At 41.6% G+C, this 24,135-nt stretch overlaps 1 protein-coding gene across 11 annotated transcripts in view; it reads right to left on the bottom strand.

The window, feature by feature from the left end:
* Positions 1–24,135, bottom strand: part of AFF2 (AF4/FMR2 family member 2) — a 528,226-nt gene that overhangs the window by 345,820 nt on the left and 158,271 nt on the right. For 5 of the 11 annotated variants that reach the window (XM_043895846.1, XM_043895848.1, XM_043895850.1 and 2 more), the window contains 2 exons: positions 12,437–12,569; positions 3,292–4,155 (listed from right to left, as the gene is read on the bottom strand). In XM_043895846.1, coding sequence (XP_043751781.1) covers positions 3,292–4,155; positions 12,437–12,569 — 997 coding nt within the window. The remainder of the gene's footprint in view (positions 1–3,291; positions 4,156–12,436; positions 12,570–24,135) is intronic. The other 6 variants (XM_043895847.1, XM_043895851.1, XM_043895853.1 and 3 more) reach the window with 2 other exon arrangements.

The following is a 24,135-nucleotide window of genomic DNA, read 5'->3' as shown; positions in this document are numbered from 1 at the left end:
TCTTCATATGACGAAGTGGTGAGATATGAGGTCGGGTACGGAGTATGAAATCACAGAGTGAAGAGCACTGAATGTGTGACTAAGAAATTGGACTTTTTCCTGGAAACCATGAGAAGGCATGGAAGACTCCAAGGGAGGGAGTGACATGGTCAGATCTGCCCATCAGATCAGCCTGAATGGAGGATGGTTTGAAAGAGAGGTGGGACTAGAGGGAGGGACACCAGACAGGAGGTGGCCTAGGCAAGAGATGCTCATGGGGGCTTGGAAGGCGTTGAGGGTGAAGAGGTGACAGACTGGAGAGATACTTGACAAGACATGATGAGGGATGAGAAAGCCTTCCTCAGTGATCAGTGCAAAGAAATAGAGGAAAACAATAGAATGGCTAAGACTAGAGATCTCTTCAAGAAAATTAGAGATACCAAGGGAATATTTCATGCAAAGATGGGCTCAATAAAGGATAGAAATGGTATGGACCTAACAGAAGCAGAGGATATTAAGAAGAGGTGGCAAGAATAAACAGAAGAACTGAACAAAAAAGATCTTCACAACCCAGATAATCAAGATGATATGATCACTCACCTAGAGCCAGACATTCTGGAATGTGAAGTCAAGTGGGCCTTAGAAAGCATCACTACGAACAAAGCTGGTGGAGGTGATGGAATTCCAGTTGAGCTATTTCAAATCCTAAAAGATGATGCTGTGAAAGTGCTGTACTCAATAAGCCAGCAAATTTGGAAAACTGCAGTGGCCACAGGACTGGGAAAGGTCAGTTTTCATTCCAATCCCTAAGAAAGGCAATGCCAAAAAATATTCAAACTACTGCACAATTGCACTTATCTCACATGCTAGTAAAGTAATGCTCAAAACTCTCCACGCCAGGCTTCAGCAATACATGAACCATGAACTTCCACATGTTTAAGCTGGTTTTAGAAAAGGCAGAGGAACCAGAGATCAAATTGCTGGACGAAAAAGCAAGAGAGTTCCAGAAAAACATCTGTTTCTGCTTTATTGACTGTGCCAAAGCCTTTGACTGTGTGGATCACAATAAGCTGTGGAAAATTCTGAAAGATGGGAATATCAGACCACCTGGCCTGCCTCTTGAGAAATCTGTATGCAGGTCAGGAAGCAACAGTTAGAACTGGACATGGAACAACAGACTGGTTCCAAATAGGAAAAGGAGTATGTCAAGGCTGTATATTGTCACCCTGCTTATTTAACTTACATGCAGAGTACATCATGAGAAATGCTGGGTTGGATGAAGCACAAGCTGGAATCAAGATTGCCGGAAGAAATATCAATAACCTCAGATACGCAGATGACACCACCCTTATGGCAGAAAGTGAAGCAGAACTAAAGAGCCTATTGATGAAAGTGAAAGAGGAGAGTGGAAAAAGTTGGCTTAAAGCTCAACATTCAGAAATCTAAGATCATGGCATCCGGTCCCATCACTTCATGGCAAATAGATGGGGAAACAGTGGCAGACTTAATATTTTGGGGCTCCAAAATCACTACAGATGGGGACTGCAGCCACGAAATTAAAAGATGCTTACTCCTTGGAAGGAAAGTTATGACCAACCTAGACAGCATATTAAAAAGCAGTGATATTACTTTGCCAACAAAGGTCCACCTAGTCAAGGCTTTGGTTTTTCCAGTGGTCATGAATGGATGTGAGAGTTGGACTATAAAGAAAGCTGAGTGCCGAATAATTGATGCTTTTGTAACTGTGATGTTGGAGAAGACTCTTGAGAGTCCCTTGGACTGCAAGGAGATCCAACCAGTCCATCCTAAAGGAAATCAGTCCTGAATGTTCATTGGAAAGACTGATGATGAAGTTGAAACTCCAATACTTTGGCCACCTGATGCAAAAAGCTGACTCATTTGAAAAGACCCTGATGCTGGGAAAGATTGAAGGCGGGAGGAGAAGGGGACAAAAGAGGATGAAATGGTTGGATGGTATCATCGACTCAATGGACATGAGTTTGGGTGAACTCTGGGACTTGGTGATGGACAGGGAGGCCTGGCATACTGCAGTCCATGGGGTCGCAAAGAGTCAGACATGACTGAGTGACTGAACTGAACTAACTGAACTGATGAGGGATGATGATACAAACAGCAGAACTGTCTGAGAAATGAAACAATACTCTAAACATGCATCCAGAAAATACAGCCAACAGCCCCAGTCCTCCCTCCCCTTAGGTTCTCATCATCCCATGCAATCAGAGCATCTGCTGAGCATGAATAAAGGAAGAAGAGCTGGAGGGCACATAGGGTCAGACTTCTCTAATTCAGACACCACCAACTTGGACTCTGTGACAAATCAGACAGACTGTGACTCCTAGCGAGTGATAATTTCAACCTACTTTCTTCCTCTGTGTCTTTTCAAGCCTTTCGTCACCAGTAAAAGCAGAGGTTTCTTTCAGTCAAGTGCTTGAGGTGTAGTAGATAGCTGCTTACATGGTGGCCTCTGAGGGGCACCCAATCTCTGCCCCCCACCCAGGGGCCATAAGACCTGGGATCCAATCACTAGTGATTCATTCCACTGGGAAAGATTTTGGTCCCACTGGACTTCTCTTTTATAAGGTAATGCTTCCTGAGATAGGTAAAATGGTTAGTCATTCTAAACCCAGTGGGATTTTGGCTGAGGATCATGCTTTTGGTTTTGACAGAAGGGATCAAGGTAATACAAGAGGGTTAGGTAGGCACCTGGAGAAGGTGATGCAGAAGGTAAGACTGAGGGATACGGAAGTTAATATTAAGGTCTTGCCAGGGAACAGCCCTGCAAGTGCTCAAGAAACTACAGTTCTTAAAGAATGCCTTCCACTTCTGGTTCCAGCAAATCACACTTGTACAACCTTGTACCTTAAGGAACTTCTGCATTTGTTTCTGATATGCTATCTGTTAGTGAAGGCCTAGGGTGACCCACTATCTTTTCATGTATCTCATCCTTCTTAAGACCAATGAAAATCTCTAATGTGATTCATTTATACGCAATATTACCACAAATACTGTCTCTGAAACTATTTTATAACTCCAACTTTTCATTCACTCTGACAGACCCTGTCTTTTATCATTCCAAATTATGGAGATTTACTGTATTTGCAGAGTGGAAATCAGTCAAGTCACAAGCGACAGAAGATCAAGACTGACCTTGAAGAGTCTCATCTACAGCTCTAGAAGGGTAAATAAGAGCTGCTTAGGAAGCCTTGATTATAGACGTTAGAGCAATGAACTAAAAAATAAATAAATAAATAAGAAGAAATGAAACAAAATAAAACTTTAAAAATTACTTACTTCACTTGTTTGAAGAATCGTGAACTTTGGCTGTTTAGTCTTTGAACTGGGTGCACTGGGCTTGCCATCCAAGAGTGATCCAAATGACAGATTCCCAAAGCTGTTGTCAAATTCAATTGAAGGTTTCAGTGTGGGAGAGATGTCCGGGGCCTGGTCCTGACCATCCATGGGTCGGACATAGGCGGTTGGTTTTTGCTGGCCCATGCTTGTTTTGCAGTAAAGCCCTGGTGGGAAGTTTTGAATCGAAAGGCCACTGCTGGGAGCTAATAGAGACGAGGCAACTAGGGGAGATCCAGGCGCTTGCACTGTAAATTCCGGTGCTTCTGGTGAGTTGGACTGATAGATTTCTTTGAAAGTATCCCCTCCACTGGACTTGAGAGTATTGTCTTCCTTTGCCAGTGGGTTTGATTCTTCAACTGCTCCAACTTGAGGCTGTTCAGCTGGGTAGACAAAGAAGTCTTCCAGTCTGGCTGGGGGCTGGTCTGGGGTCGGTGGCTGCATCTTGTTGGGCTGACTAGTGACTTGGCTGGCTGCTACAATGCTAGTGTTCTGACTATCTCGTGACCAGTCAGGCTTTGACTTTCGGTTGCTGTGTATTAGAGTTGAATTCAGTATCACGACAGAAGGTGGAGGCATTGGCGCTGAGGAGTGAGTGTTATCCTGCTGGTGCACTGGGACCATCCGGTGCTTTTGTTCTGGAAAAAAGCTGGGTTCATTTTTGTTGGTGGGAGTCTGGGGCATGGAATTCTTTGGGATTCCCACTAGATGATTCTGATTAGAATGGTTAGTTAGCAAATCCTTCATTTCATCATAGTTTCCCAGCGTGTTCTGGACTCGGTTCGCAAGTGCATCACCTTTGTTTGTCTAAAATAACAAAAAGATGGGGGTGAGAGGAGAGAGAATGAATAGGTTTGTGTTTCCTACTATTAATGTTTCAAACAGATGTCCTAAGTAGACTAGCATATAGGGTTCTTTAAAATTCTCACGCTGCCATATAATTTCATACTTTTCATGTGCTATGTAAGAAAAAGAAATCAATAGCACTATTGAAAGAGCCTCTTGGAATCAACTGTGCAATGAATGTCTATATACTCCCTGGCCTGTTCTTAAATATGCTCATGGGGTGGGGGAGAGTTTTAAATTACGTTGCTTATGAATTTTATTAGCAAAATAACTTATTTTAGGTTCAATGAGTTGAACTGCTACATGCTACACTTTAACAACTTCCACTTACTGATCATTGGAATTATAATAGAATGTTCAATTTATATTTGTTCTTGACATATAACGTAGCCCTCTGTGCTATGTTATACCATGAAAAACTCTTAGCCCGTTGGATAAGGAAGTCAATTAAACTGTGCTATCATGACTGTGTTCAGTTTAGAAAAGGCATGGGCTTAAACAATAACAAATTGAGCTAACTTATGACTAAAGCGAATCCAATTCCTTTTAATCAAAGAGTGTGTAAATTACTGGTGTCTGCCTACATATTCTGGGGACAACTATGTTTACATATTGGTGATTCATACTCGTTTACTTTGAAATGGTGCAATTGTTCATCAACAGTGACTCAAGCTTGCCTGTGTCTTTTCAAAGGTTTAGAAAAATTTATTCAAGAATTTAAGCTGTTGTTTAAATTAAAACAAAGTTAAATTTTAAAGTGAGGCTGGCAACTACATCATTCTATGGACAACAACACCTATCAGAATGGTTGTGATTGTTTTTTTAAATAATTAAGATTTCCATGAGCTTTTGTAACAGAAAAGAATAGCTTTCATAGCTAAAAAGTGGTGGAAAGCCACATACTTAGAAATGACTGTCAAAAGTTTGGCTCTTCATCTTTGAACATGACTTTTTAATATTCTCTTTGCCTGCCAAAGTTGTTATCAAAACCAGCTGCTGAAGTCAGAAAGGCAAAGGGCTTCTTTGTGCCTAGGCTGCACTACCATTGCAATGAAGGAAAGCTACTTGCATCCATGGAGCCATCTGGCAGCAGGGCCAGTGCATGGGGAAGACGCCCACCCTGGTAGCTTCCTTGTCCCAAGGGTCAGATGCATGTTCTCCATGCACAGAAGGGGGTGACCACCTCCCCATTAGTACAACCACCACTGGAGATTGATGTTTAACATACAAGGTTGCTTAAACGCCCTTAACAGCTGGTGTGGAGCCCAGGAGTGTGCCTATTCACACCTGACATCTCAGGCTAAACCTCAGATGTATGGCCTAGTGCTAATATCTGTAAGTGAAGATGGGAGAGTGTGTGAATAAATAGAGGGTGAAGAGCTGGAAATGAATGAAATCACCCAGGGAAAGGAAATGAGGAACGAGAAGATCAGGCTCAGGAGGGAGCCTGTGGAACATCAACCTTTAAGAGACTAGGAGAAGACCATTCCCTTCTCCAGGGAATCTTCCCGACCCAGAGATTGAGCCTGGGTCTCCTGCATTGCAGGCAGATTCTTTACTATCTGAGCCACCATCACCAGGCTTAGGAGAAGAGGAGAAGCCAGCAAAGGATAATGAGAAAGAGCAACCAGAGAGGGAATCAAGCTGAGAACCTTGGCCTCATTGTTAGCATAATCGCCACAGATTGTATATAGTATTCAACACAGATCACGTGGTAAATCATACAGGACACTTTCAAAGAAATGAGGGCATGTAGAGAAATATGATTTCAAAGACTAAGGAAAAGTATGCAAAATGTATACTGAGGGCTCTGATGGGAAATTTTAGAAATCAAATAAATACATGTCAGTTTCAGTTTTCTTATCCTCAAGAACATCTTATATTGCATCACATGCAACCTTGGTGCTGAAGAAGTGATTAAACAATTACAGTTCCAAATAATCTTTACCTGAATAATCGCTCCATTTTCAGAAGTGCATTTGAAAGTCATAATTTAATAAATAAAGGGATAAATCACTTTTATTCCCTGAAAGTCCCTAGGTTTGTCGATTTTACAGGCAGAAATTATTTTGCAGCTTAGGCAGGAATAAACACATTGTATACAGTGTTCTCCTTCAATGGAGTTGCACAACGAACCAGCTAGGCAGTAGCCAAATCCAGACTCTCTACTCAATCCCTAAATTCAGAACAAAGAGATTTCATCATTGTGAAGGCCCAGTAGAATCTGATGCAAGTTTTTAAACTTGCAGGGTTGTTCTGGTCCCTGAAATAGTTAACCTCTTATATCAGATGACTGCCTAAAAAATATTAATACCTGCTATCTTCAAAGATCTGACCCAACAAGGGGAAACAAGACCATTTTATTCCTCATTTTAAATGCTTCCATTTTTACTGTTTCCTTTAATGAATTAAGATAAGCTTCCTACATTAGGCAAAGAGAATTCTGTAACCTTTACCTTTTGGTCTTAGCTACCGGGAAGTTCAGTCATTGACCTCTCATTGAAAGTTCATTGAACTTTCCTTGAAAGACAGTTGTACTGGAATAAAAACTTTGCCCCCTGATGTCACAGAGAATGCCACAGTATCTCAAAGTTCTAAGAAGACATTCATTCTCTCTAGGCCAACATCATCAGGACTCAAGAATCTCAAGGCCCACTGGTTTGCCAGTAAGCTAGTCACATCCCTGTTCCTATTTTAGCAGTAAATAAAAGGGACATGTTCATTTTATCTTCAGTGGAGAGATCCTGATTAGGTTCTAACATCTCTTCAGTTTATTGTTATACTGACCTGGGTTTCTGATGCACGCTTAGAACTTTTTTTTCCATCTCCAGGTTTTAAAATATGATTGAAATTAGAAGAATTTCTCAGCTGGCCAATGTCTAAAACTGTTGTGTACATGACTAAAATTAGAAGAAAACTGAAAGTTCTCTGAATAAAATAGAAAATCCACCTCCTACTGTTCCAGGTCTACTATAGTTGTGATTTCTCTCCCAGCACAAAACTATGAGCTTTTCATCAAGACGAGAGACCACCTTTTATTCCTCATACCCTCAACACTTAGCACCATGTCTGGTGCATATGAGGTCCTCAGCAAAATGCTGCTAAATTGAACAGAATCAAATAATAATTCATACCCTGTCTATATCAAAATAAAGGATTTGCAATGGCTTGGAGTCAAAGGTACATAAGTAGGAAAGCAAAAGTTAAGCTAATTTGTGATTGAATATCAGATTGAGCTGCTTGGTAGCTAAAGGCCAACAGGAAATTCTCATAGCATATAGAATTCTCTTTGTCTGATGGCAGGAAGCACATCCTAATTCATTAAATGAGACTCATATTTGCTAGATACCAACAAGTGAAAAGGGATTCCTCTCACTGGTTTGGTTTGGTTTGGTAACAAGAACCTTTGAAAAATAAAACAGGTCTCTTTTTCAGTACCAGTTTTTTACAAGAGATACAAAGATGTTTCTCATGTTTCCTTATGATGGCTAAAAAGCTAGAGCACTGCACTGCTGAAGTCTAACTCAGTGCATGTCTGCACGTGGAGTTAGAGGTCAGGCTCACAGCTCCAAGTGTGGGGCTTTCCCGTGCACTAATGGCATAAGGGATGAAGCTGGGATAACCTGGGGGAGTGGAAGGAGGTCAACTCCCTTCAACTAGCTTCCCCACACAGCAATTTCAGAGGGACTTGTGACTGGAACTGCATAGCAGATAGTTCAAGGTTGAGTTCACTGGCAACAGTTTTGAGTTGCTGATTGACGGAAGATCCTTAACAGACGTGCCGTGGCTACAAGTAGCAATTACCAGGGTCATTCTTCAGACACACACTGGTAAATTTCAAACACTCAAGAGCCAGGGTTAGGCATGAAGGACACATAGACACACAGCCTCAAGAAGTTCACCACTCAACAACCTCAAAATAATTAACAGTATAGACCAGGTGGTTACCACTGGAGGTGGGTAACTGTCAACCAGTTTTTATATTTCTCAAGATGTCAAGATGAAATCCACTGGATAGAAAATCCATTTATTTATACTTGCATGATGGATGCTCATTATACACCATAGCAACTTCTGGCTCACACTAAATCTTCTTCACTCTCCAGTCTTAGCAATCCTTTTAAGGAGCAAGGGATTCTTAGCAGTCCTGATTGCACATTATAAATATGGCAAAAATGGAAATTTAGCCATTTCAATCAATTATAGGCTTCTTTCAATTTGGCCAATTCTTTACTTCCCGTTCTAGATAATTGACCAATACCTTAAAGGTAACCTCTGCAGCCATTATTTTCTAAGTAATCACAATTTCTCAATCATCAAGGAAATGCATTTCCAAGTATTTTCAGGCAAAAATTACATGTCTGGTTTGTGGCTCATGACTAACAGCACTCCTTCATTTAAGCTTTTTGCCTCTCATTACTTTGAGAAATGCAGTTGCCTCAGTTTGCTTCTAATGTTATCTACAAATCAGTAGTATAATTTCATTGCAAGACTAATGTGTTAGGAGCTTATGGTACCAGGGTATTTCTTTTTAATAAAAGTAGCAAAATAATTTAAGTTTTTGGGTTTATTTTTTTTTTCTTTTATTTCATTTTGGCTAATGTATGTGATTTAGTAATTCCTCTTTTTTCGAACTCTAATATTTTTACAATTAATCTCTCTAAGCTGTGAGTTGCTATTTCTTTCTCTAATTATAATAACCATGATACTTTGAATCTGTACAGCACATTACATATCTCAAAGCAAGGCTTCCCCTGGCTGTTTGGCTTGATTCTCACAACCACCATGTGAGTCGGTAGAGCCACTCTGGTCTAATCTACCTTCTACATGCCCTGACCCAAATGACCATGGATAAGCAACTTAACGTCTCTGCATCTCACTTTCTGCATTCTTGTTGATCTGTGAAGAGCTGTAAAATGTCAGTTGCTGTTGCTATTAACAGGTATCATTTTTTTCTATCAGGTATTATTATTCACTTCAGAGACAAGGAAACTTTAGGTCAGAGAAATGAAGTTTCTTCCCCAAAGTCACACAGGGTAAGCTTATCGGGTCTTCTGACTTCCTGTCAGAGGGTAAACAGCTTCCTGTTACAGATAAAGAAGCACACTTATGGGGATATAAAGCTGCAGAGAAGCCACCTCACTTCCTGAGCTTTGAATTCCTCATGGGAAACATGAGGAAAATGTGTAGCCAGTTGCTGTAGGGACTAAAGAAGCATCTGTAGAAAGTTCTAGCACAGAGGAGGTACTTGGTACACGCCAGTTCCTCATCCTTCCTCATCTTTCCACACTAATCTACACATGTTAAATGGCTTCATATTTCTCAAGCACTTTTGAACACATCCTTTTCTGCAGCACAGTACAAACTCAGACTTGAAAGTTACTAATATAAATGACAAAAGCAGCCACAAAGGGATGTTTTACCCACCATCACCCCAATTGAGGGGTGGTAAGCATTCTTTCCACTCTGGGAGTAATAGAAGTGAAGCCAAGAAAGGACAGCAGTCCTAGGGACAGGTGCTTATTGGATAGTTTATGAACTACCAATGCCTAAGGTTAAGGAGTAGCAAGAAGTTTCCTGAAACTCCTGATGAACCACCAGGAATTTTCATTTTTAATTTTGCAAACATTCCTGCCACAACCCTCAGCAAGAGTTGTATAGGAAAGTCCTCATTTTTACAGTGGATGTGGGCCAGCTCTAGAACTCCCACTGCCATCAGCATGTCCAGATACTCCAAGGGTGTCCACACCAGTTGGGTCTAGGGAGCTCTTGGAGGTGTACCTCACTTCTAGTATCATGATATGGGAGAAAGGAGAAGCATACTGCCCAGTGATCTCCCAGGGAACCATGACCATGTACACAGCATAAGATGGCAGTCAGTCATCAAAGCAACAGTAAAATAAAGAGAATGACTAGGTCATCAACTGTTAGCATTATTCCTTTCCTTCATAGTCTCGACTTCAAAGCAAAGGCTCTTCCCCATCAAGAAGCCTAAAAGCACCAGGCTACTAATCACACAGCAGGCCTGGCCTGGCCCTAGACTAATGCTCCCATCTGTGTCTATACCTGACAGACCTTTGTTGTATCAAGACAGATGGCTTTTGAAAACTTCTGACAATGTTGATAACAGGTTCTTTAACTGCCTACTCGAAATTACACTATTTACATCTAAAAATAAGTATGCATCTACATTACAGGCTTATTAACAAGAGATTGTGTTTCCCTTAAAGGTACAAGGACATTAAGTCAACAAGACTTTAAATTATAAAGGGGGAAATAATTCAACTGCTCTACACCTCATAATAGTGTCAAATATGGAGTAGATACTGAATTTGAAGAATGAGCCCTTGACTAAAGCCCATTTTTCTAACCCATCCAAAGATAAGAGGTGAAACTCAGCTGGCCATTTCTCTTTCTCAAGGACGGATGAGGTTGGGAATTCCCTGGTGTCCAGTGGTTAAGACTCTGAACTTCCACTGCAGCGAGCATGAGTTTGATCCCTGGTCACGGAATTAAGTTCTTGCATGCTGCATGGTGTGGCAAAAACAAACAAACAAACAAAAAACCACTAAAGAAGGGAGGAGGTGTCCGTCATCCTTTGACCTCACTTCCATTTTCTGAGAAAAACGGAGGCCACAACTTCTTGTCTTCCATACTCCTTCTTTATTCTTATCCTAATATTCCATTCCCACCTTCCTACCCAAGGCTCATGACTCAACACATGTTCTCAATTTTGTATTTACTCATCTGCCCTGGGACCTTGCTCTGCTCATCAGTACCTCTCCCTCCTGTGTCTTCACCCCTTAGTTTCCCTTCCCTCCAATCCACCACTCCCCACACTTCCAACATCATCTTTACAAGTCTTCATCTGTCTTGGCCATTTCCTGACTTTAAAATTGGTGATGACTTCTCTTCGTGTACAGACTCATGTCCAGACATCTAGGTATTCAAAGTCTTCAGGCATCTATTCCTCTGCCTATCTCATCAGCAGTTACCATGCAGTCATGCCCTCACTCATTCGTGATGATCTCTGCACTGGACTAGGAATTCCTTGAATGCAGGAACTAGATCTTATTTCCCTTTGGACACTAGTCTAAGACATAGCTGACACTCAATGGGCCTTCAATAAATGCTTGTCAAACTAACCATATCTCACCATGGACACATTCAACAGCAGTACAGAAATTAAACCAATTGAAATAGGAAAAATGGATTATTAAAGATCACACTACTATTGACAAATTGAAAACTACTAGTCTCTTTGTCAGACTTACCAAATTTGGAAAGCACCTGGGTGTCTCAATCAAGAGCTTCTTGCTTAGTCTGAACAAGGCAGCAAAGACTCTGGTCTCACTAGTCACTGATCCAGACAGCTCACTGTCTACATCAGTCAGTATCCCCTAAATGGTGCTCTTCTAACATTACAACTCTTGATCATTTTCTCTACGGTTGTTTTACCTCTTACACCATTTTTGTTTCACTGAAGAAAATTACACTGCTACTAAATTTCAATAAAAACCAATCAGCTACCAGCAATTCAACAGGATTCTTCTCCCAATCTCCACTCCAAATAGAAAGTTCAGAGGCAGTCATTGTGAAATCAACACTTGAAGATGTAGAAGTAGGATCTTTATTGGAGCTACACACTAGCCAGAAGTCCACTAGAAAATCAACCAAGCTACACTACCCCCTGTGGTTGAGGCAATCACCTAACCCATGATTATTAATCACCAGCAAAAAATGACTGGCTTTTTCCCTTTGTCCTAGAACAGTGATTTTTGAAGAGCTCTCAAACCACTGAACAGCTGCTAACAACCTGAAATGGAAACAAGAAGCAGTGGTTTTGAGATGGATGGCACCAATCGGGAGGAGACACAGACATCTCCACTGACTTTCTGATGAAGTCTTCAGGGGCTGCCTCGCTGATGATAATCAAAGTGAGATCAAGCGTCAGGGGGCATTCCTTGCTAGAGGTAGTGCTGGGCAGGAAAGAATTCCTTGGAGACAAGCAGTCTCATAAGTCCCTTTCAAATCTTACTATGTTCCCCCAAGAAGATGGGATTTGTCTCTGAAGATTTCCTCAGAAACTTGTCATGGCCCCAAATACAGCACAGGTATATATTTCATTTGTAAAATAGATTCTCTTGGAAATGATTTGAGTGTTTTAAAAATAGGTTAAGTGTTGATTAGTGCATTCAAAAATATAACAAGTGACCATTTTGCAGAAAGATAAATTACATACATATTCAGCTACCTTGTATGGCTCCCCAAAAAGATCAAAGCCTGAAGAAAAGAGATCGTCTTCTTGCTGGACTTCTTGATTCCTCCGCTCCCATTCCCTTTTCTTAAGTGCACTACGGTCTTGTTCATAGTGACTGATGTGCAAAGAAAAAGACAAAAGGAGACAAACATGAATTAGTCATGGAAGCCATGTTATCAATAAGAAGAAAAAAACCAAGTTGAGGCTACCCAAACTGATACTGAATAGAGAGCTGACCCCCTTTTCTTTATTCCCAATAGGTTAAAGATCCTGACCAGTTCTTCAGAATCCAAAAGGAAACGGAAATTGGCTTATGAGACATTGTAGTCATGACCATTTAAGTACAGCATAATCCTCTTCCCTTGTCCTGGCTTAATTACTACAGACAATTACTACAGCCTACCTCAAAGTCAGTCCACTGTGCAAAAGAGTACTGAATTCAGGTTTCACTGTATTGCCAACTATCTAGGGCCCAGAATTCACAGATGTCACTAAGTCCAAAGGGAAAGGAATTATCAAATATATTATTGCAGATAAATGGGAATTCTGTCCTGAGCCCACAGCCAGTATTAGTCTGTTGTAATGAAGTCGAAAGAGAAGGACTTCCCTGACAGTCCAGTGGTTAGGACTCCAAGCTTCCATCACAATGGGCACAGGTTCCAGACCTAGTCGGGGAATTAAGAATCCCACATGCCATGTGGCATGGCCAAAAGAAAAAATCAAAGGAGAGTTTAAGAACATCTTTGAAAGTCCACAAAAAACCAAATCACCCAGTCAATCACACTCCTTTTTGTTTTGTTGTTGTTCTTCCCACAGTTTGCATCATAGGTGACTAGAAGTCTTTTAGGGGGTCTGGGTTGATCAACAAACTCCCATTAATGAAAAGAGGTGCCAAAAGATTTAAATGACCTTAAGGCACAAATGTTTTATGAACACCATGTTACTCTGACTCTCATCACATTTCAGGCTTTCCCTTTGGAGGATCAGTACTCTATCAAAGATACATTCTGGGTCCTTTGATTTTATAGAATGGAATACTTCCTCAATAAGAACACAATTATTTTTTTCATCATGCAAGACTATGTGTATTAAACTAAAATCTGTAAGTCTCCCACTAGTGGGCTTTATTTTGTTCATTGGGTTTTTCCTCCTGCTTTTGATCATAATCCTACTCAAGGTGAGCACACATACACTGGGAAAATTTTAATTATATACATGTACATAAAGTGCCTAGCAGGTACTGAATAAATGTTGCTTTCCTCGCTCATGTTAATACAGGTATCCCCTGCTTTCCAAACGTTTGCCTTAAGCCACTTTTACGAGAGACCTATGTTAGTATCTATTTGCACTAACCAAAAATAATCCAAAGGGAATTTTTGCTTTTACGAAAAACATCATTCCCTTCCTAATGTAGGTCTTTCATAAAAGCAAAGTGGCATAATGAGAACTTTCAGAAAGTGGGGGATACTCTTCACTTTTACACCATTTTGCTTATTGAAGTTTTTATAGTAACGCTCTACTTTCAGCTACCAGATGAAACCTGTAATGTCATGTGAAGACTTAATTAGGTAATTAGCATGCAAGAGGACATAGTAGCTAAAGGAACTACAAGAGATATACTGATATAATATATAAGTACAGTCAACAGGTTTTGAATACATTTCAAACCTTAATACCTATCACTGGTAGCCTACTTTGCCCATGCTGCTGCTGCTGCTGCGTCGCTTCAGTCGTGTCCAACTCTGTGTGACCCCATAGACGGCAGCCCACCAGGCTCCGCTGTCCCTGGGATTCTCCAGGCAAGAACAGTGGAGCGGGTTGCCATTTCCTTCTCCAATGCATGAAAGTGAAAAGTGAAAGTGAAGTCACTCAGTCGTGTCCAACTCTTCACGACTCCTTGGACTGCAGCCTACCAGGCTCCTCTGTCCAGGGGATTTTCCAGGCAAGAGTACTGGAGTGGGTTGCTATTGCCTTCTCCACTTTTCCCATGAGTATCACATAATGTTAATTTATAAAATAAGAGCCCAGAGTATGTGATAGCCATGGCAGCTTAACTAGATATTAATATAGATGGAGTGGAAGAGGCCAATACACTTAACCATCCACCTTTCTCCACAGGAATACTTGAACTGACAAACTCTAAGTGACTTTGACAGCTTTATCTCCTGGATAAACAACACTTCATTTCCCCATTTTAAAATCATGGCAATATTTATAGGATGTTTGGGCTCAGTGATAAAGAAGCTGCCTGCCAATACAGGAGATGCAGGTTCAATCCCTGCGTCAGGAAAACGCCCTGGAGAAGGAAATGGCAATCCACTCTAGTATTCTTGCTTGGAAAATCCTATGGACAGAGGAGCCTGGTGGGCTATAGTCCATGGAGTCGCAAAAGAGTCAGACATGGCTGAACAACAACATCAGCTATCCTTTCATAATGCAAAAATGCCAGGTACAGAAGAGCTCCCTGGATCCCTCATGAGTATGCCCAACAAATGTTATCACCGCCTCGGAAAATCAAAGATCATCCAGAGGTCCACCCAAAGCCTAGGCCCCACATCTGAGCCCTGCCTGGTCAAGAAAGACACCGAGTCCAGGTACTGGAAGCCAGCCCATCCTTCACAGTCCTAGATGCCATCTACAGATACTACGTTTGTTGGTGTCACCTGTCATTTCTATGCACAAGTTGAGATCAGAACCCCAAACCTCTGCCATGTGACACAGTGTCTTTGTATTGGATGCTGACGTGTGGACAGCAGTACCATTTTGGGTGCATGAAGGGTGGAGCACAAGATTCAGCATCACATACTGGCCACGTGTAACCCAAGCCCATCATCAATCTGCCCAAACCAAACAATGATGGGGTGCCCAGGGTGGGATGGGGGACAAGTTAAAGCAATATTTAGTGGGAGTGGGAGGCTGGGAGGAAGGTTTGCTGCAGAGAAGAAAGACACTTCATTTCTTTGCCCTCAGCAGCCATGACCCTCCACACAAACACGAGCACCAAAGCATCATGCTTCCAAGGAACATGAGCAAGATGTCAGTTTTCCAGCTCTCTGTTCATTCTGTGCATCTGACAGCCCAGAATGACAGGCCTGGGGATCGCCTTTCATTTTCCCACAAGGAGCACGGAAGGACTTCGGTCTCTTGGTTTGCAAACTATCTCTCTCCAGCTCTGAGGACCAAGATAATTAAAATCCCGAAGGAAAGGACAAGAAGAAAGGACATGTGCTTCAACATGCATGAGAACCCTTTCAGTGGCCGGCACTCAGGGCACTTGGTGCTTTCAACCCAGGCTGGATGCGTTAGGAGGCTCTCGCTGCATTTTGCATCAGTTCATTAAGCTACCAGATTCCAGACGAGGAATCTGAATAGCAGATTGAGCGTGCACATGGGTGTTATCTGTGGCGAGCAAACTGCCTGCTGCATTTTTTAACACATACAACAAAGAACAGTTAATTCTCATATCTCTGGCAAGAGTGAATTTCATCTCCATAGAGTTCCGCTGCTCCTGGAAGGCAACCAACTCTCTCCAATTTTTTCCTTTCTCACTCAGCACGGCGTTGTACTAAAAGCTTCACCCGGCGAGGTATAATGAGGAATGAACTATGTGGTGATGAGGCTTTCACAGTGCAGAACGTCACTGATTTCTGACTGAAACCAAAATGACTAATTTGAAGCACCAGCTAATTAAAACCCCAGCTATGTATTTAGCCTCTTGTTGCACCTACTGCAGTTTATAATCACGAGGACCTCTTTATCTACCCAATTAAAGTTCTTCGGATTCTGGCAAGTTGTGTTTGAACCTGTGAGCCCCACAGAGACCACAGGAAAGCTGATGTCTGTCCCTTGAGGATCTGATGCCCTGTTACACGCCTAGGCTTATCTTCCCATGAAGAAAAGGGAGGGGGGCATTGCTCCATGGCCCACGAAGACATGCTCAAGCCAGAAATCAGAATTCATCCCCATGTTACTGGTGTGAACAATTCAACTTTCCTCACACTGATGAAGACAGAGCAAACAAGTCCTCTCAGTGTGAAAACTCACTTTCACATTAGGGAGTTGGGCCCCAAAACACAACCTGGGGCCTCTACACTCTTAGCAAGGAGGAATGTTCTTCCAACCATTTCCTACAGGATAGAAGGGAATTTGGCACATTATGGTGACACTGAACACTCAAAATCCGGGGGGAGGGCCAAATCAGGGAATGGGACCAAGAGATACAAACTACTATATGTAAAATAGACAAGCTAAAAGGATCTTTTACAGAGCACAGAGACTATAGCCAATATTTGATAATAACTCTAAATGGAGTATAATCTATAAAATGTTGAGCCTGTCATGTTTGACACCTGAAACAAATATAGTATTGTAAATCAACTATATCTCAATTTAAACATGCATTAAAAAAAGCCACCTCAATTTACTCTTCATTGGCCAAAGGCCTTGGTTTTCTCCCTGTATAGCCTATCTTTTTGGAGTCCCTACTTCACTGACATCTCTACTAGCTGACAGAGAAAGGACAGAAAAAAGAACAAGCTCCATTCAACTAAATACATTTAAGTCACCAAGACCTTGAACTACAGTTGGAGCTGCATGGGTCCAGTTACACGTGGATTTTTTCAATAGTAAATAGTAAGGTACCACACAATCCACAGGTGGTTGAACCCAAGGTTGGCTGAATCAACCGATGCAGAATCACAAACAGAAAGGGACTGCAGATACCAAAGGGTTGGTGCCCCTTAGCCCGCCTTGTTCAAAGACCAACTGTACTCTGTTACTCGTTCCAATACAAGGCAGGGATGAGAAGTTACTCTCTAGAATGGATCTTTTTTTTTTTTTTTTTTTTTGGCTATTTTATTTATTTTTTTTTAATTTTTTTTATTAGTTACTAATTAGAGGCTAAGAATGGATCTTTTATATTAGCTCTGGTTTCACCCACCCATTGGTCTCCCTGGCCTCCAATTACAGAGAACCTGCCCTCCTAACACAAGAGGGATATGTGACCCTCTGGAGAGGAATAGAGCAGCCCAAGGCCTCATCAGGGGAATAGCAAAGGAAGATGCCAATCCGTGTCTCTTCCATCTTTAAGTTCAAGTGATTTCCTCTCCTTCTCTCAGACATTCTCCTATCCTCGTCCTTAAACCAGATCTTGGACTCAGGCAATTCCTACTTTCATCATTAGAAGCCATGGGTGCATTTGTGGGGAGATTAAGACCTAGGACACATGTAAATAGCTTCACTGAGATGGAGGAAGTTCAATTCTACTGTCTTTATTAGCTCACAGCGGTAGGACACCTGGGCTGACAATGCAGACTCGGCTGTCACCATCATCTTGTTCTTGTCCCTTCATTTTCCAGATGAGGAAATTGTGCTCAGAAAGGCAATGGGCCTCACAGGATGTCTGTAGCAGAACTGGGAGGTAGAACTCAGGTTTTCTGATTCCCAAACTAGCCCTCTTCCTAATACCCCAAGGTTTGTCCCTTCTGACTCCATGTTTGCATCACCCTCAAGAATAAATACTAGTCCCATTTGCATTCTGTTGGTCAACTTTCCTTAGGATGGTATTTTATTGGAAATTGCCAGTAGGGAAAACTTTAGGAGTTTAATTTGGATGCGAGTGAGTATAGAAAAACCATTAGTTTCCTTATACCAAAATGTACAGAGCCTAAAGGGATTGTAAAAATTAACTACAACTGTGGGAAGAAGCTGAGCAAGTGAGAGTAAAAACCAGTTTAAGTCCATTTGGTGTGTATATTTCATGAAGTTTAATCATCATTGCTTACCTAATTTGGTTATTTTACAAAGCTAGTTGGGAAAACATTAAAAAAACTGGTATTTTAAAACAAGTTTGTTTATACTGCTAATATAGGATTTATAGTAGTAACAATGTACATGGAGGTAGATAACTCAGTCTCATTTGTTTTCTAATCCAGCTGGCACTAAAACACCTTTATTTTGGCTAATGTCTTTGTAAAAGCATAAAAATACATATTTAATTCACCCGAGGGAAAAACATAAGCTATAACTCACTCTTTGTGGTTCTCCTGAATGAATTTCTGCCTTCTATAAAATGTGTAGATATTTATGTTTACTGCGTGTTCCAGAATTCCAAGTGGTACTTTTTTTTTTCAATCCATTTCCAAGTTCAGTCGCTCAGTCATGTCCAACTCTTTGCGATCCCATGGACTGCAGCACGCCAGGTTTCCCTATCCATCACCAACTCCCAGAGCTTGCACAAACTCATGTCCATCAAGTCAGTGATGCCATCCAACCACCTCATATTTTTTTCAATATCTAGCCCTATTTTGAATTTAACACTGATCTAATGTCTATATAGCTTCTCTCAGTTTTAAAAAATCACTCATTATTAGAGAAATGAAATTAGAGAAATGCAAATCAAAATCACAATGAGGCATCATCTTGTGCCAGTCATTTTGCAGTGCCATAAAAAAGTTTACAAACAGTAAATGCTGGAGAGGGTGTGGAGAAAACGGAACCCCCTTACACTGTTGGTGGGAACACAAACTAGTACAGCCACTATGGGGAACAGTGTGGAGACTCCTCCTTTAAAAACTGGGAATAGAACTGCCATACAACCCAGCAAAAAATCCCACTGCTGGGCATACACCCCGAGGAAACCAGAATTGAAAGAGACACATGTACCCCAATGTTCATTATAGCACTGTTTACAATAGCTAGGAAATGGAAGCAACCTAGATGTCCATTGGCAGATGAATGGACAAGGAAGTTGTGGCACATATACACAATGGACTATTACTCAGCCATAAAAAGGAACACATTTGAGTCAGTTCGAATGAGGTGGATGAAATTGGAGCCTATTATACAGAGTGAATTAAGTCAGAAAGAAAAAAACCAATATGGTATATTAACACATACATATGGAATTTAGAAAGATGGCAATGATGATCCTATACACAAGGCAGCAAAAGTGACACAGATGTAAAGAACAGACTTTTGGACTCTGTGGGAGAAGGCGAGGGTGGAATGATCTGAGAGAATATCACTGAAACCTCTATATTACCATATGTAAAATAGATGACCAGTCCAAGTTTGATGCATGAAGCAGGGCAACCAAAGCCAGGGCTCTGGGACAACCCAGAGGGATAGGGTAGAGACGGGAGTGTGAGGGGAGTTCAAGATGGGGGGACACACATATACCTGTGGCTGATTCATGTTGATGTATGGCAAAAGCCACCACAATATTGTAAAGCAATTAACCTCCAATTAAAATAAATTAATTAATTAAAAAGAAAACCTCTGCCATTTAATACATTCAAAATCAACTTCAAGTTAAATTCTCATTGTATCTGCTAATATCCATGAGCATTTCAATGTGAAGTGCTATCTCCAAACTAGTCTAAAAAGCTAAAAACAGGCTATCATTATTTTGCACATATAAGGAAAAACACAAGAGAACCTTGGATCTGGAGATATGAACATGACCTTGAAATAGGGTTTCTAATATTGGCAGAACCTCTAATGTTACATACATACAACTATACATACAACCACTCTCTTCAGCAAATGGACCCTCTTCCTCACAGACATTGGCTCTCATTAAAAAGGAAAAAAAAAAGATAGGAATGAAAGGACAGAAAACACACGATACATTTACTCTCCACATCTGTCAGCTGCCCACCCAGTCATGCCAATTTCTTTAGGTCTTAGAGAAATGGGCCAGTGCTCATTCTGAGAGTTCCCTTAAATCCATGGTTCCAGAAGTCCTGCATGGAAACAGGTTTAATATTCCCCTTGAGGAGACCCCAGTTCCTCTACTTCTGAAAGACGAAGCGGATTCAGTTCACCCTGGAGGTCTGTCAAATCATCCTCCAATGAGGTCAGGCAGATCATTCAAGAACCACCCCTCATGTTTTATTTTTGTCTCACCTGCTCTCCTTCTCTTCTACTCCCCACCCAGTTTTAAAAATTATTATAACAACTCTATTGAGATAGAATTCACAAACCATTCAATTCACCCATTTCAAGTATACAACCAGTGGTTTTCCATATATTCATAGCATTTCACAACTATCATCATGATATAATTTTAGAATATTTGTCTGATGCCCAAAAGCAGCCATGTACGTTTTAGGCATTACTCTCCATCCTGAATCCTCCCTTCCAGGCCAGCCCAAAGCAATCACTAATTTCCTTTCTTTCTGAATGAATTTGCTTTTCCTGGATATTTCATTCACACGATGTAGGCTTTTGTGCCTGACTTCTTTCACTTATCAAAATGTTTTCAAGGTTCATCCACATTGTAGCATGGATCAATACTCCATTCCTTTTTTTTTTTTTTCATATCTGAATAATATTCTACTGTTGGATATTCCTGGTCCTAAGTTACACCATGCTCATTCAGGAGGTTCAATCTTGTGCATTGATAATGATTTAACTGGGGTTCTCTATGTGTCCCATTAGACATTCTACTCCTTAAGGAAAAGGTCCATGACTTTCAAGTCACTGCCAGCATGCTACAGGTGAGTACAGCAAATCTTCTTATATATAAATAAGCAATGCTAAATACAGATAGTGTGAGGAAGACACTTTTTTAAAAAGTATTTGACTTTAAGCTTAGGGCAAAATTATTTTGACTAGCCTACCAAACTCCCTAAATAGTGCAATACCTCTAACATATACCAACTCAAGGTGTGAAGATAATTGAATATATCTAGGAATGGTAAAAAGGCTTCCCAGGTGGCGCAGTGGAAAAGAATCTGCCTGCCAGTGCAAAAGACACAGGTTCGATCAGGCACAGGTCAGGAAGATCCCCTGGGGAAGGAAATGGCAACCCACTCCAGTATTCTTGCCTGGGAAATTCCATGAACAGAGAAGCCTGGCGGGCTATAGTCCATGGTGTTGCAAAGAGCCGGATATGACTGAAGAGACTAACACACACACAGGACAGCACAGAATAGTTGATCAAGGTAGGTCATCAAAAATCTCAACTCCCTGCTTCAGATGATCTGAACAGAAAATCTCAGCTTGGAGGGGGCTCTTGGAGCATGGTAGATACTCAGAAGGGTAATGATTGGCAACAATATTGCAAGAGTGCACAAAAATTTCATTTTTGAGTGGATTCCATTTTAATGGAAATGCCACTTTTTTTTTATATAGAATGACCATGACTCTGGCAACCCAAAGGTCTGACTGCAGTTGTACTCAACATATCAATAACTTTCTAGAAGTCTGTTAAAATGCACTTTAAAAGCAATCTTTCCAGTGAAATTAAATTCTTTTGTCCTTGGACAATATCCCTGTCTGCTGGAGAGAGATATCTGTCTCCCTAACAAGTGTTCTTTCCCTCCTCCACCAGCAGCCCAGGTTGTGCCTTATCTCCTTTGAATCTTCCTTCAAGCATCCTCCTCCTCTGCACTCAGGGACCATGCTACAAGAGGACACCATTGCACCACAGATATCTACGCAGCCGGAATTCCTTTTCTGCTTTTGTGATATTTTCTTAGCCTAGGTGTTTGATTTCCATTTTCATAGAAAATCATTTAAAAAGAACTCTAGTTCTGACCCATCCATTAAAAACGAGACTTCACCATCACTCCTTCTGGCTCACTGACCCACTGGTAACACAAACCAATGTCTTACAAGCATCTTACATTCTCTGTGGCCACGCCGAGAGAGCTGCATAATTGCATGACTCAAAAGCTTTCAAAGACACTTCTTGAAGACAAGTAGGGGCCCGGAATGGATAATACAAGCCAAGGAATATACACTCTGAGAGTGAACACAGTAAGTGTATTTATTTATATGTTTCTTTTTGAATTGCTTCAAAAATTAAAACTAGAGAAAAATCAAAATGATAGAATATTCTCACTGCCCCTCTTGTCAGCATCTACCCTGTTTCCCAAATGACAATCAGAAGTAAGAATTTTCATTATCCTCTTTTTATTCATCCAGTGCTTCTTCCTGTGCTTCTTAGTGTCAACTTGAAATTATCTCATTTCTAATTCTCTCTTTGAATGAATCAGAGTCAATGCTAATGCTGAGCTTTAAAGAGCTGCAAGATCTAAATCTTGATCCTTCGTTTTTCCTAATCAGAAACGGTTCCATGGATACATGCAAGAGGAGGCGGTGTCCTGCTTTGATTATTCTTGGTGGTTTCAATTCTGCCTCGTGGCAGGCAGGGTGCCTGGCCTGGCCCTCTGCCCCTGATCATCCCTGGTCCAGCCTCTGAGGATCCTGGCACCATCCCACGGGCCACGTCCCCTGCTCAGTACCTGTTGCTTCTGCTGCCAACCTACACAGAACAACTCTGTCTTTCAAATTAGGAAAAAGCTGCCTGAAGTCTTTCCTCTCCATCCCCATTAAATATCAGGAATTCTTTTCCAAGTCAAAGTCTTAATATAACCTGACTTCTCATAAATGACACTTTTAAAAGGTGTTTAATTTTCAGTTAGCTATGAGCAAGACGAGTTCAATAACTACTTAATTTAAAGCAATATTTTCTCAGAAACTGCATTCTTAATTACTTTTAAACTAAGGAAATTAATGCCCTTAACAAGCAGTTTACAATTGACAGTCGTAAGCGGACTCCATTTTCATGTCTCACCAAACCCTTTGATCCATGCGTACTCACTAAACTCGGCCCAGGCAAATTCCATCCCCTAAAGGCTTCCTCTTTGGGCCCCTGCCCCTCCCTGGCACATCCACCCCATCGAGTAGCCTGAGCACACAGCCAGGGCATGAGATGGGGACCATGGCAAAGAGACACCAGGCACTGTTTGCTTCTCCTGCCTTCTGTACCTCATGACTCCAGGGTCCTTTCCCACGTGGTCCCATGGACCTAACTGGGACTTGCTCCTGGGTCACACTTCTCCTTCTTATCTCAATGAGGTGCCAGACAAGGTGCTACTGCCTCTCCCCCCATTTTGGGTTGAAGTGTGTTCCCTCAATGCTCGTATAGTGGAGTCCCAACCCCCAGGACCTCCGAATGGGACCTTCTTTGGAAATAGGATCACGCAGATGTAACGAGTAAACATGAGATGTCATACTGGAGCAGAGTGGTCCCTCATTCACCATGACTGGTGTCCTTATACAAAGAGGAAACATGAAGAGAGAGAGAGAGAGAGAACCACATGGGAAGATGAAGACAGATGGGATGATGCTTCTACAAGCCAAGGAACATGCTAGGTGGCCAGTAAACCACCGGAAGCTGGGAGAGAGGCCTGGGACACGTTTTCCCTCTCAGCCCTTGGAGGGAACCAACCCTGCCCAAGCCTTGAATTCAGACTTTGAGCTTCCAGAACCAGGAGAGAAAAATCTCTGTGGTTTAAGCCTCCCAGTTTATGGGACTCAGTTATGGAGGTGCTGGCAGACCCCTGCACCCCTGGATGGCATTACTGAGTCAATTCACAGCCCTCACCACAGTAAATATGAATAATCAAGACCTTAGAAATGATCTGTTTTACTCCATGGACATGACACCCACCCCTCTCGCTTCGATCCCAGCGCAACTCTCCTTAGACTTTCCTTAAACTTTTCCTACTCCATGGACATGACACCCACCCCTCTCGCTTCGATCCCAGCACAACTCTCCTTAGACTTTCCCTCTTTTCCCTTTTCCTGCTCTAAGAGAACCATGGGTGCTAAATGAAACTGTCGCTGGAGAGGAATCACGCATTTCTGCTTCCCATTTATTTGGAAAC

Source organism: Cervus elaphus, chromosome X (genome assembly GCF_910594005.1).
Source record: "Cervus elaphus chromosome X, mCerEla1.1, whole genome shotgun sequence".
Lineage (NCBI taxonomy): Eukaryota > Metazoa > Chordata > Mammalia > Artiodactyla > Cervidae > Cervus > Cervus elaphus.
This window is presented reverse-complemented; position numbering and strand designations above follow the sequence as displayed.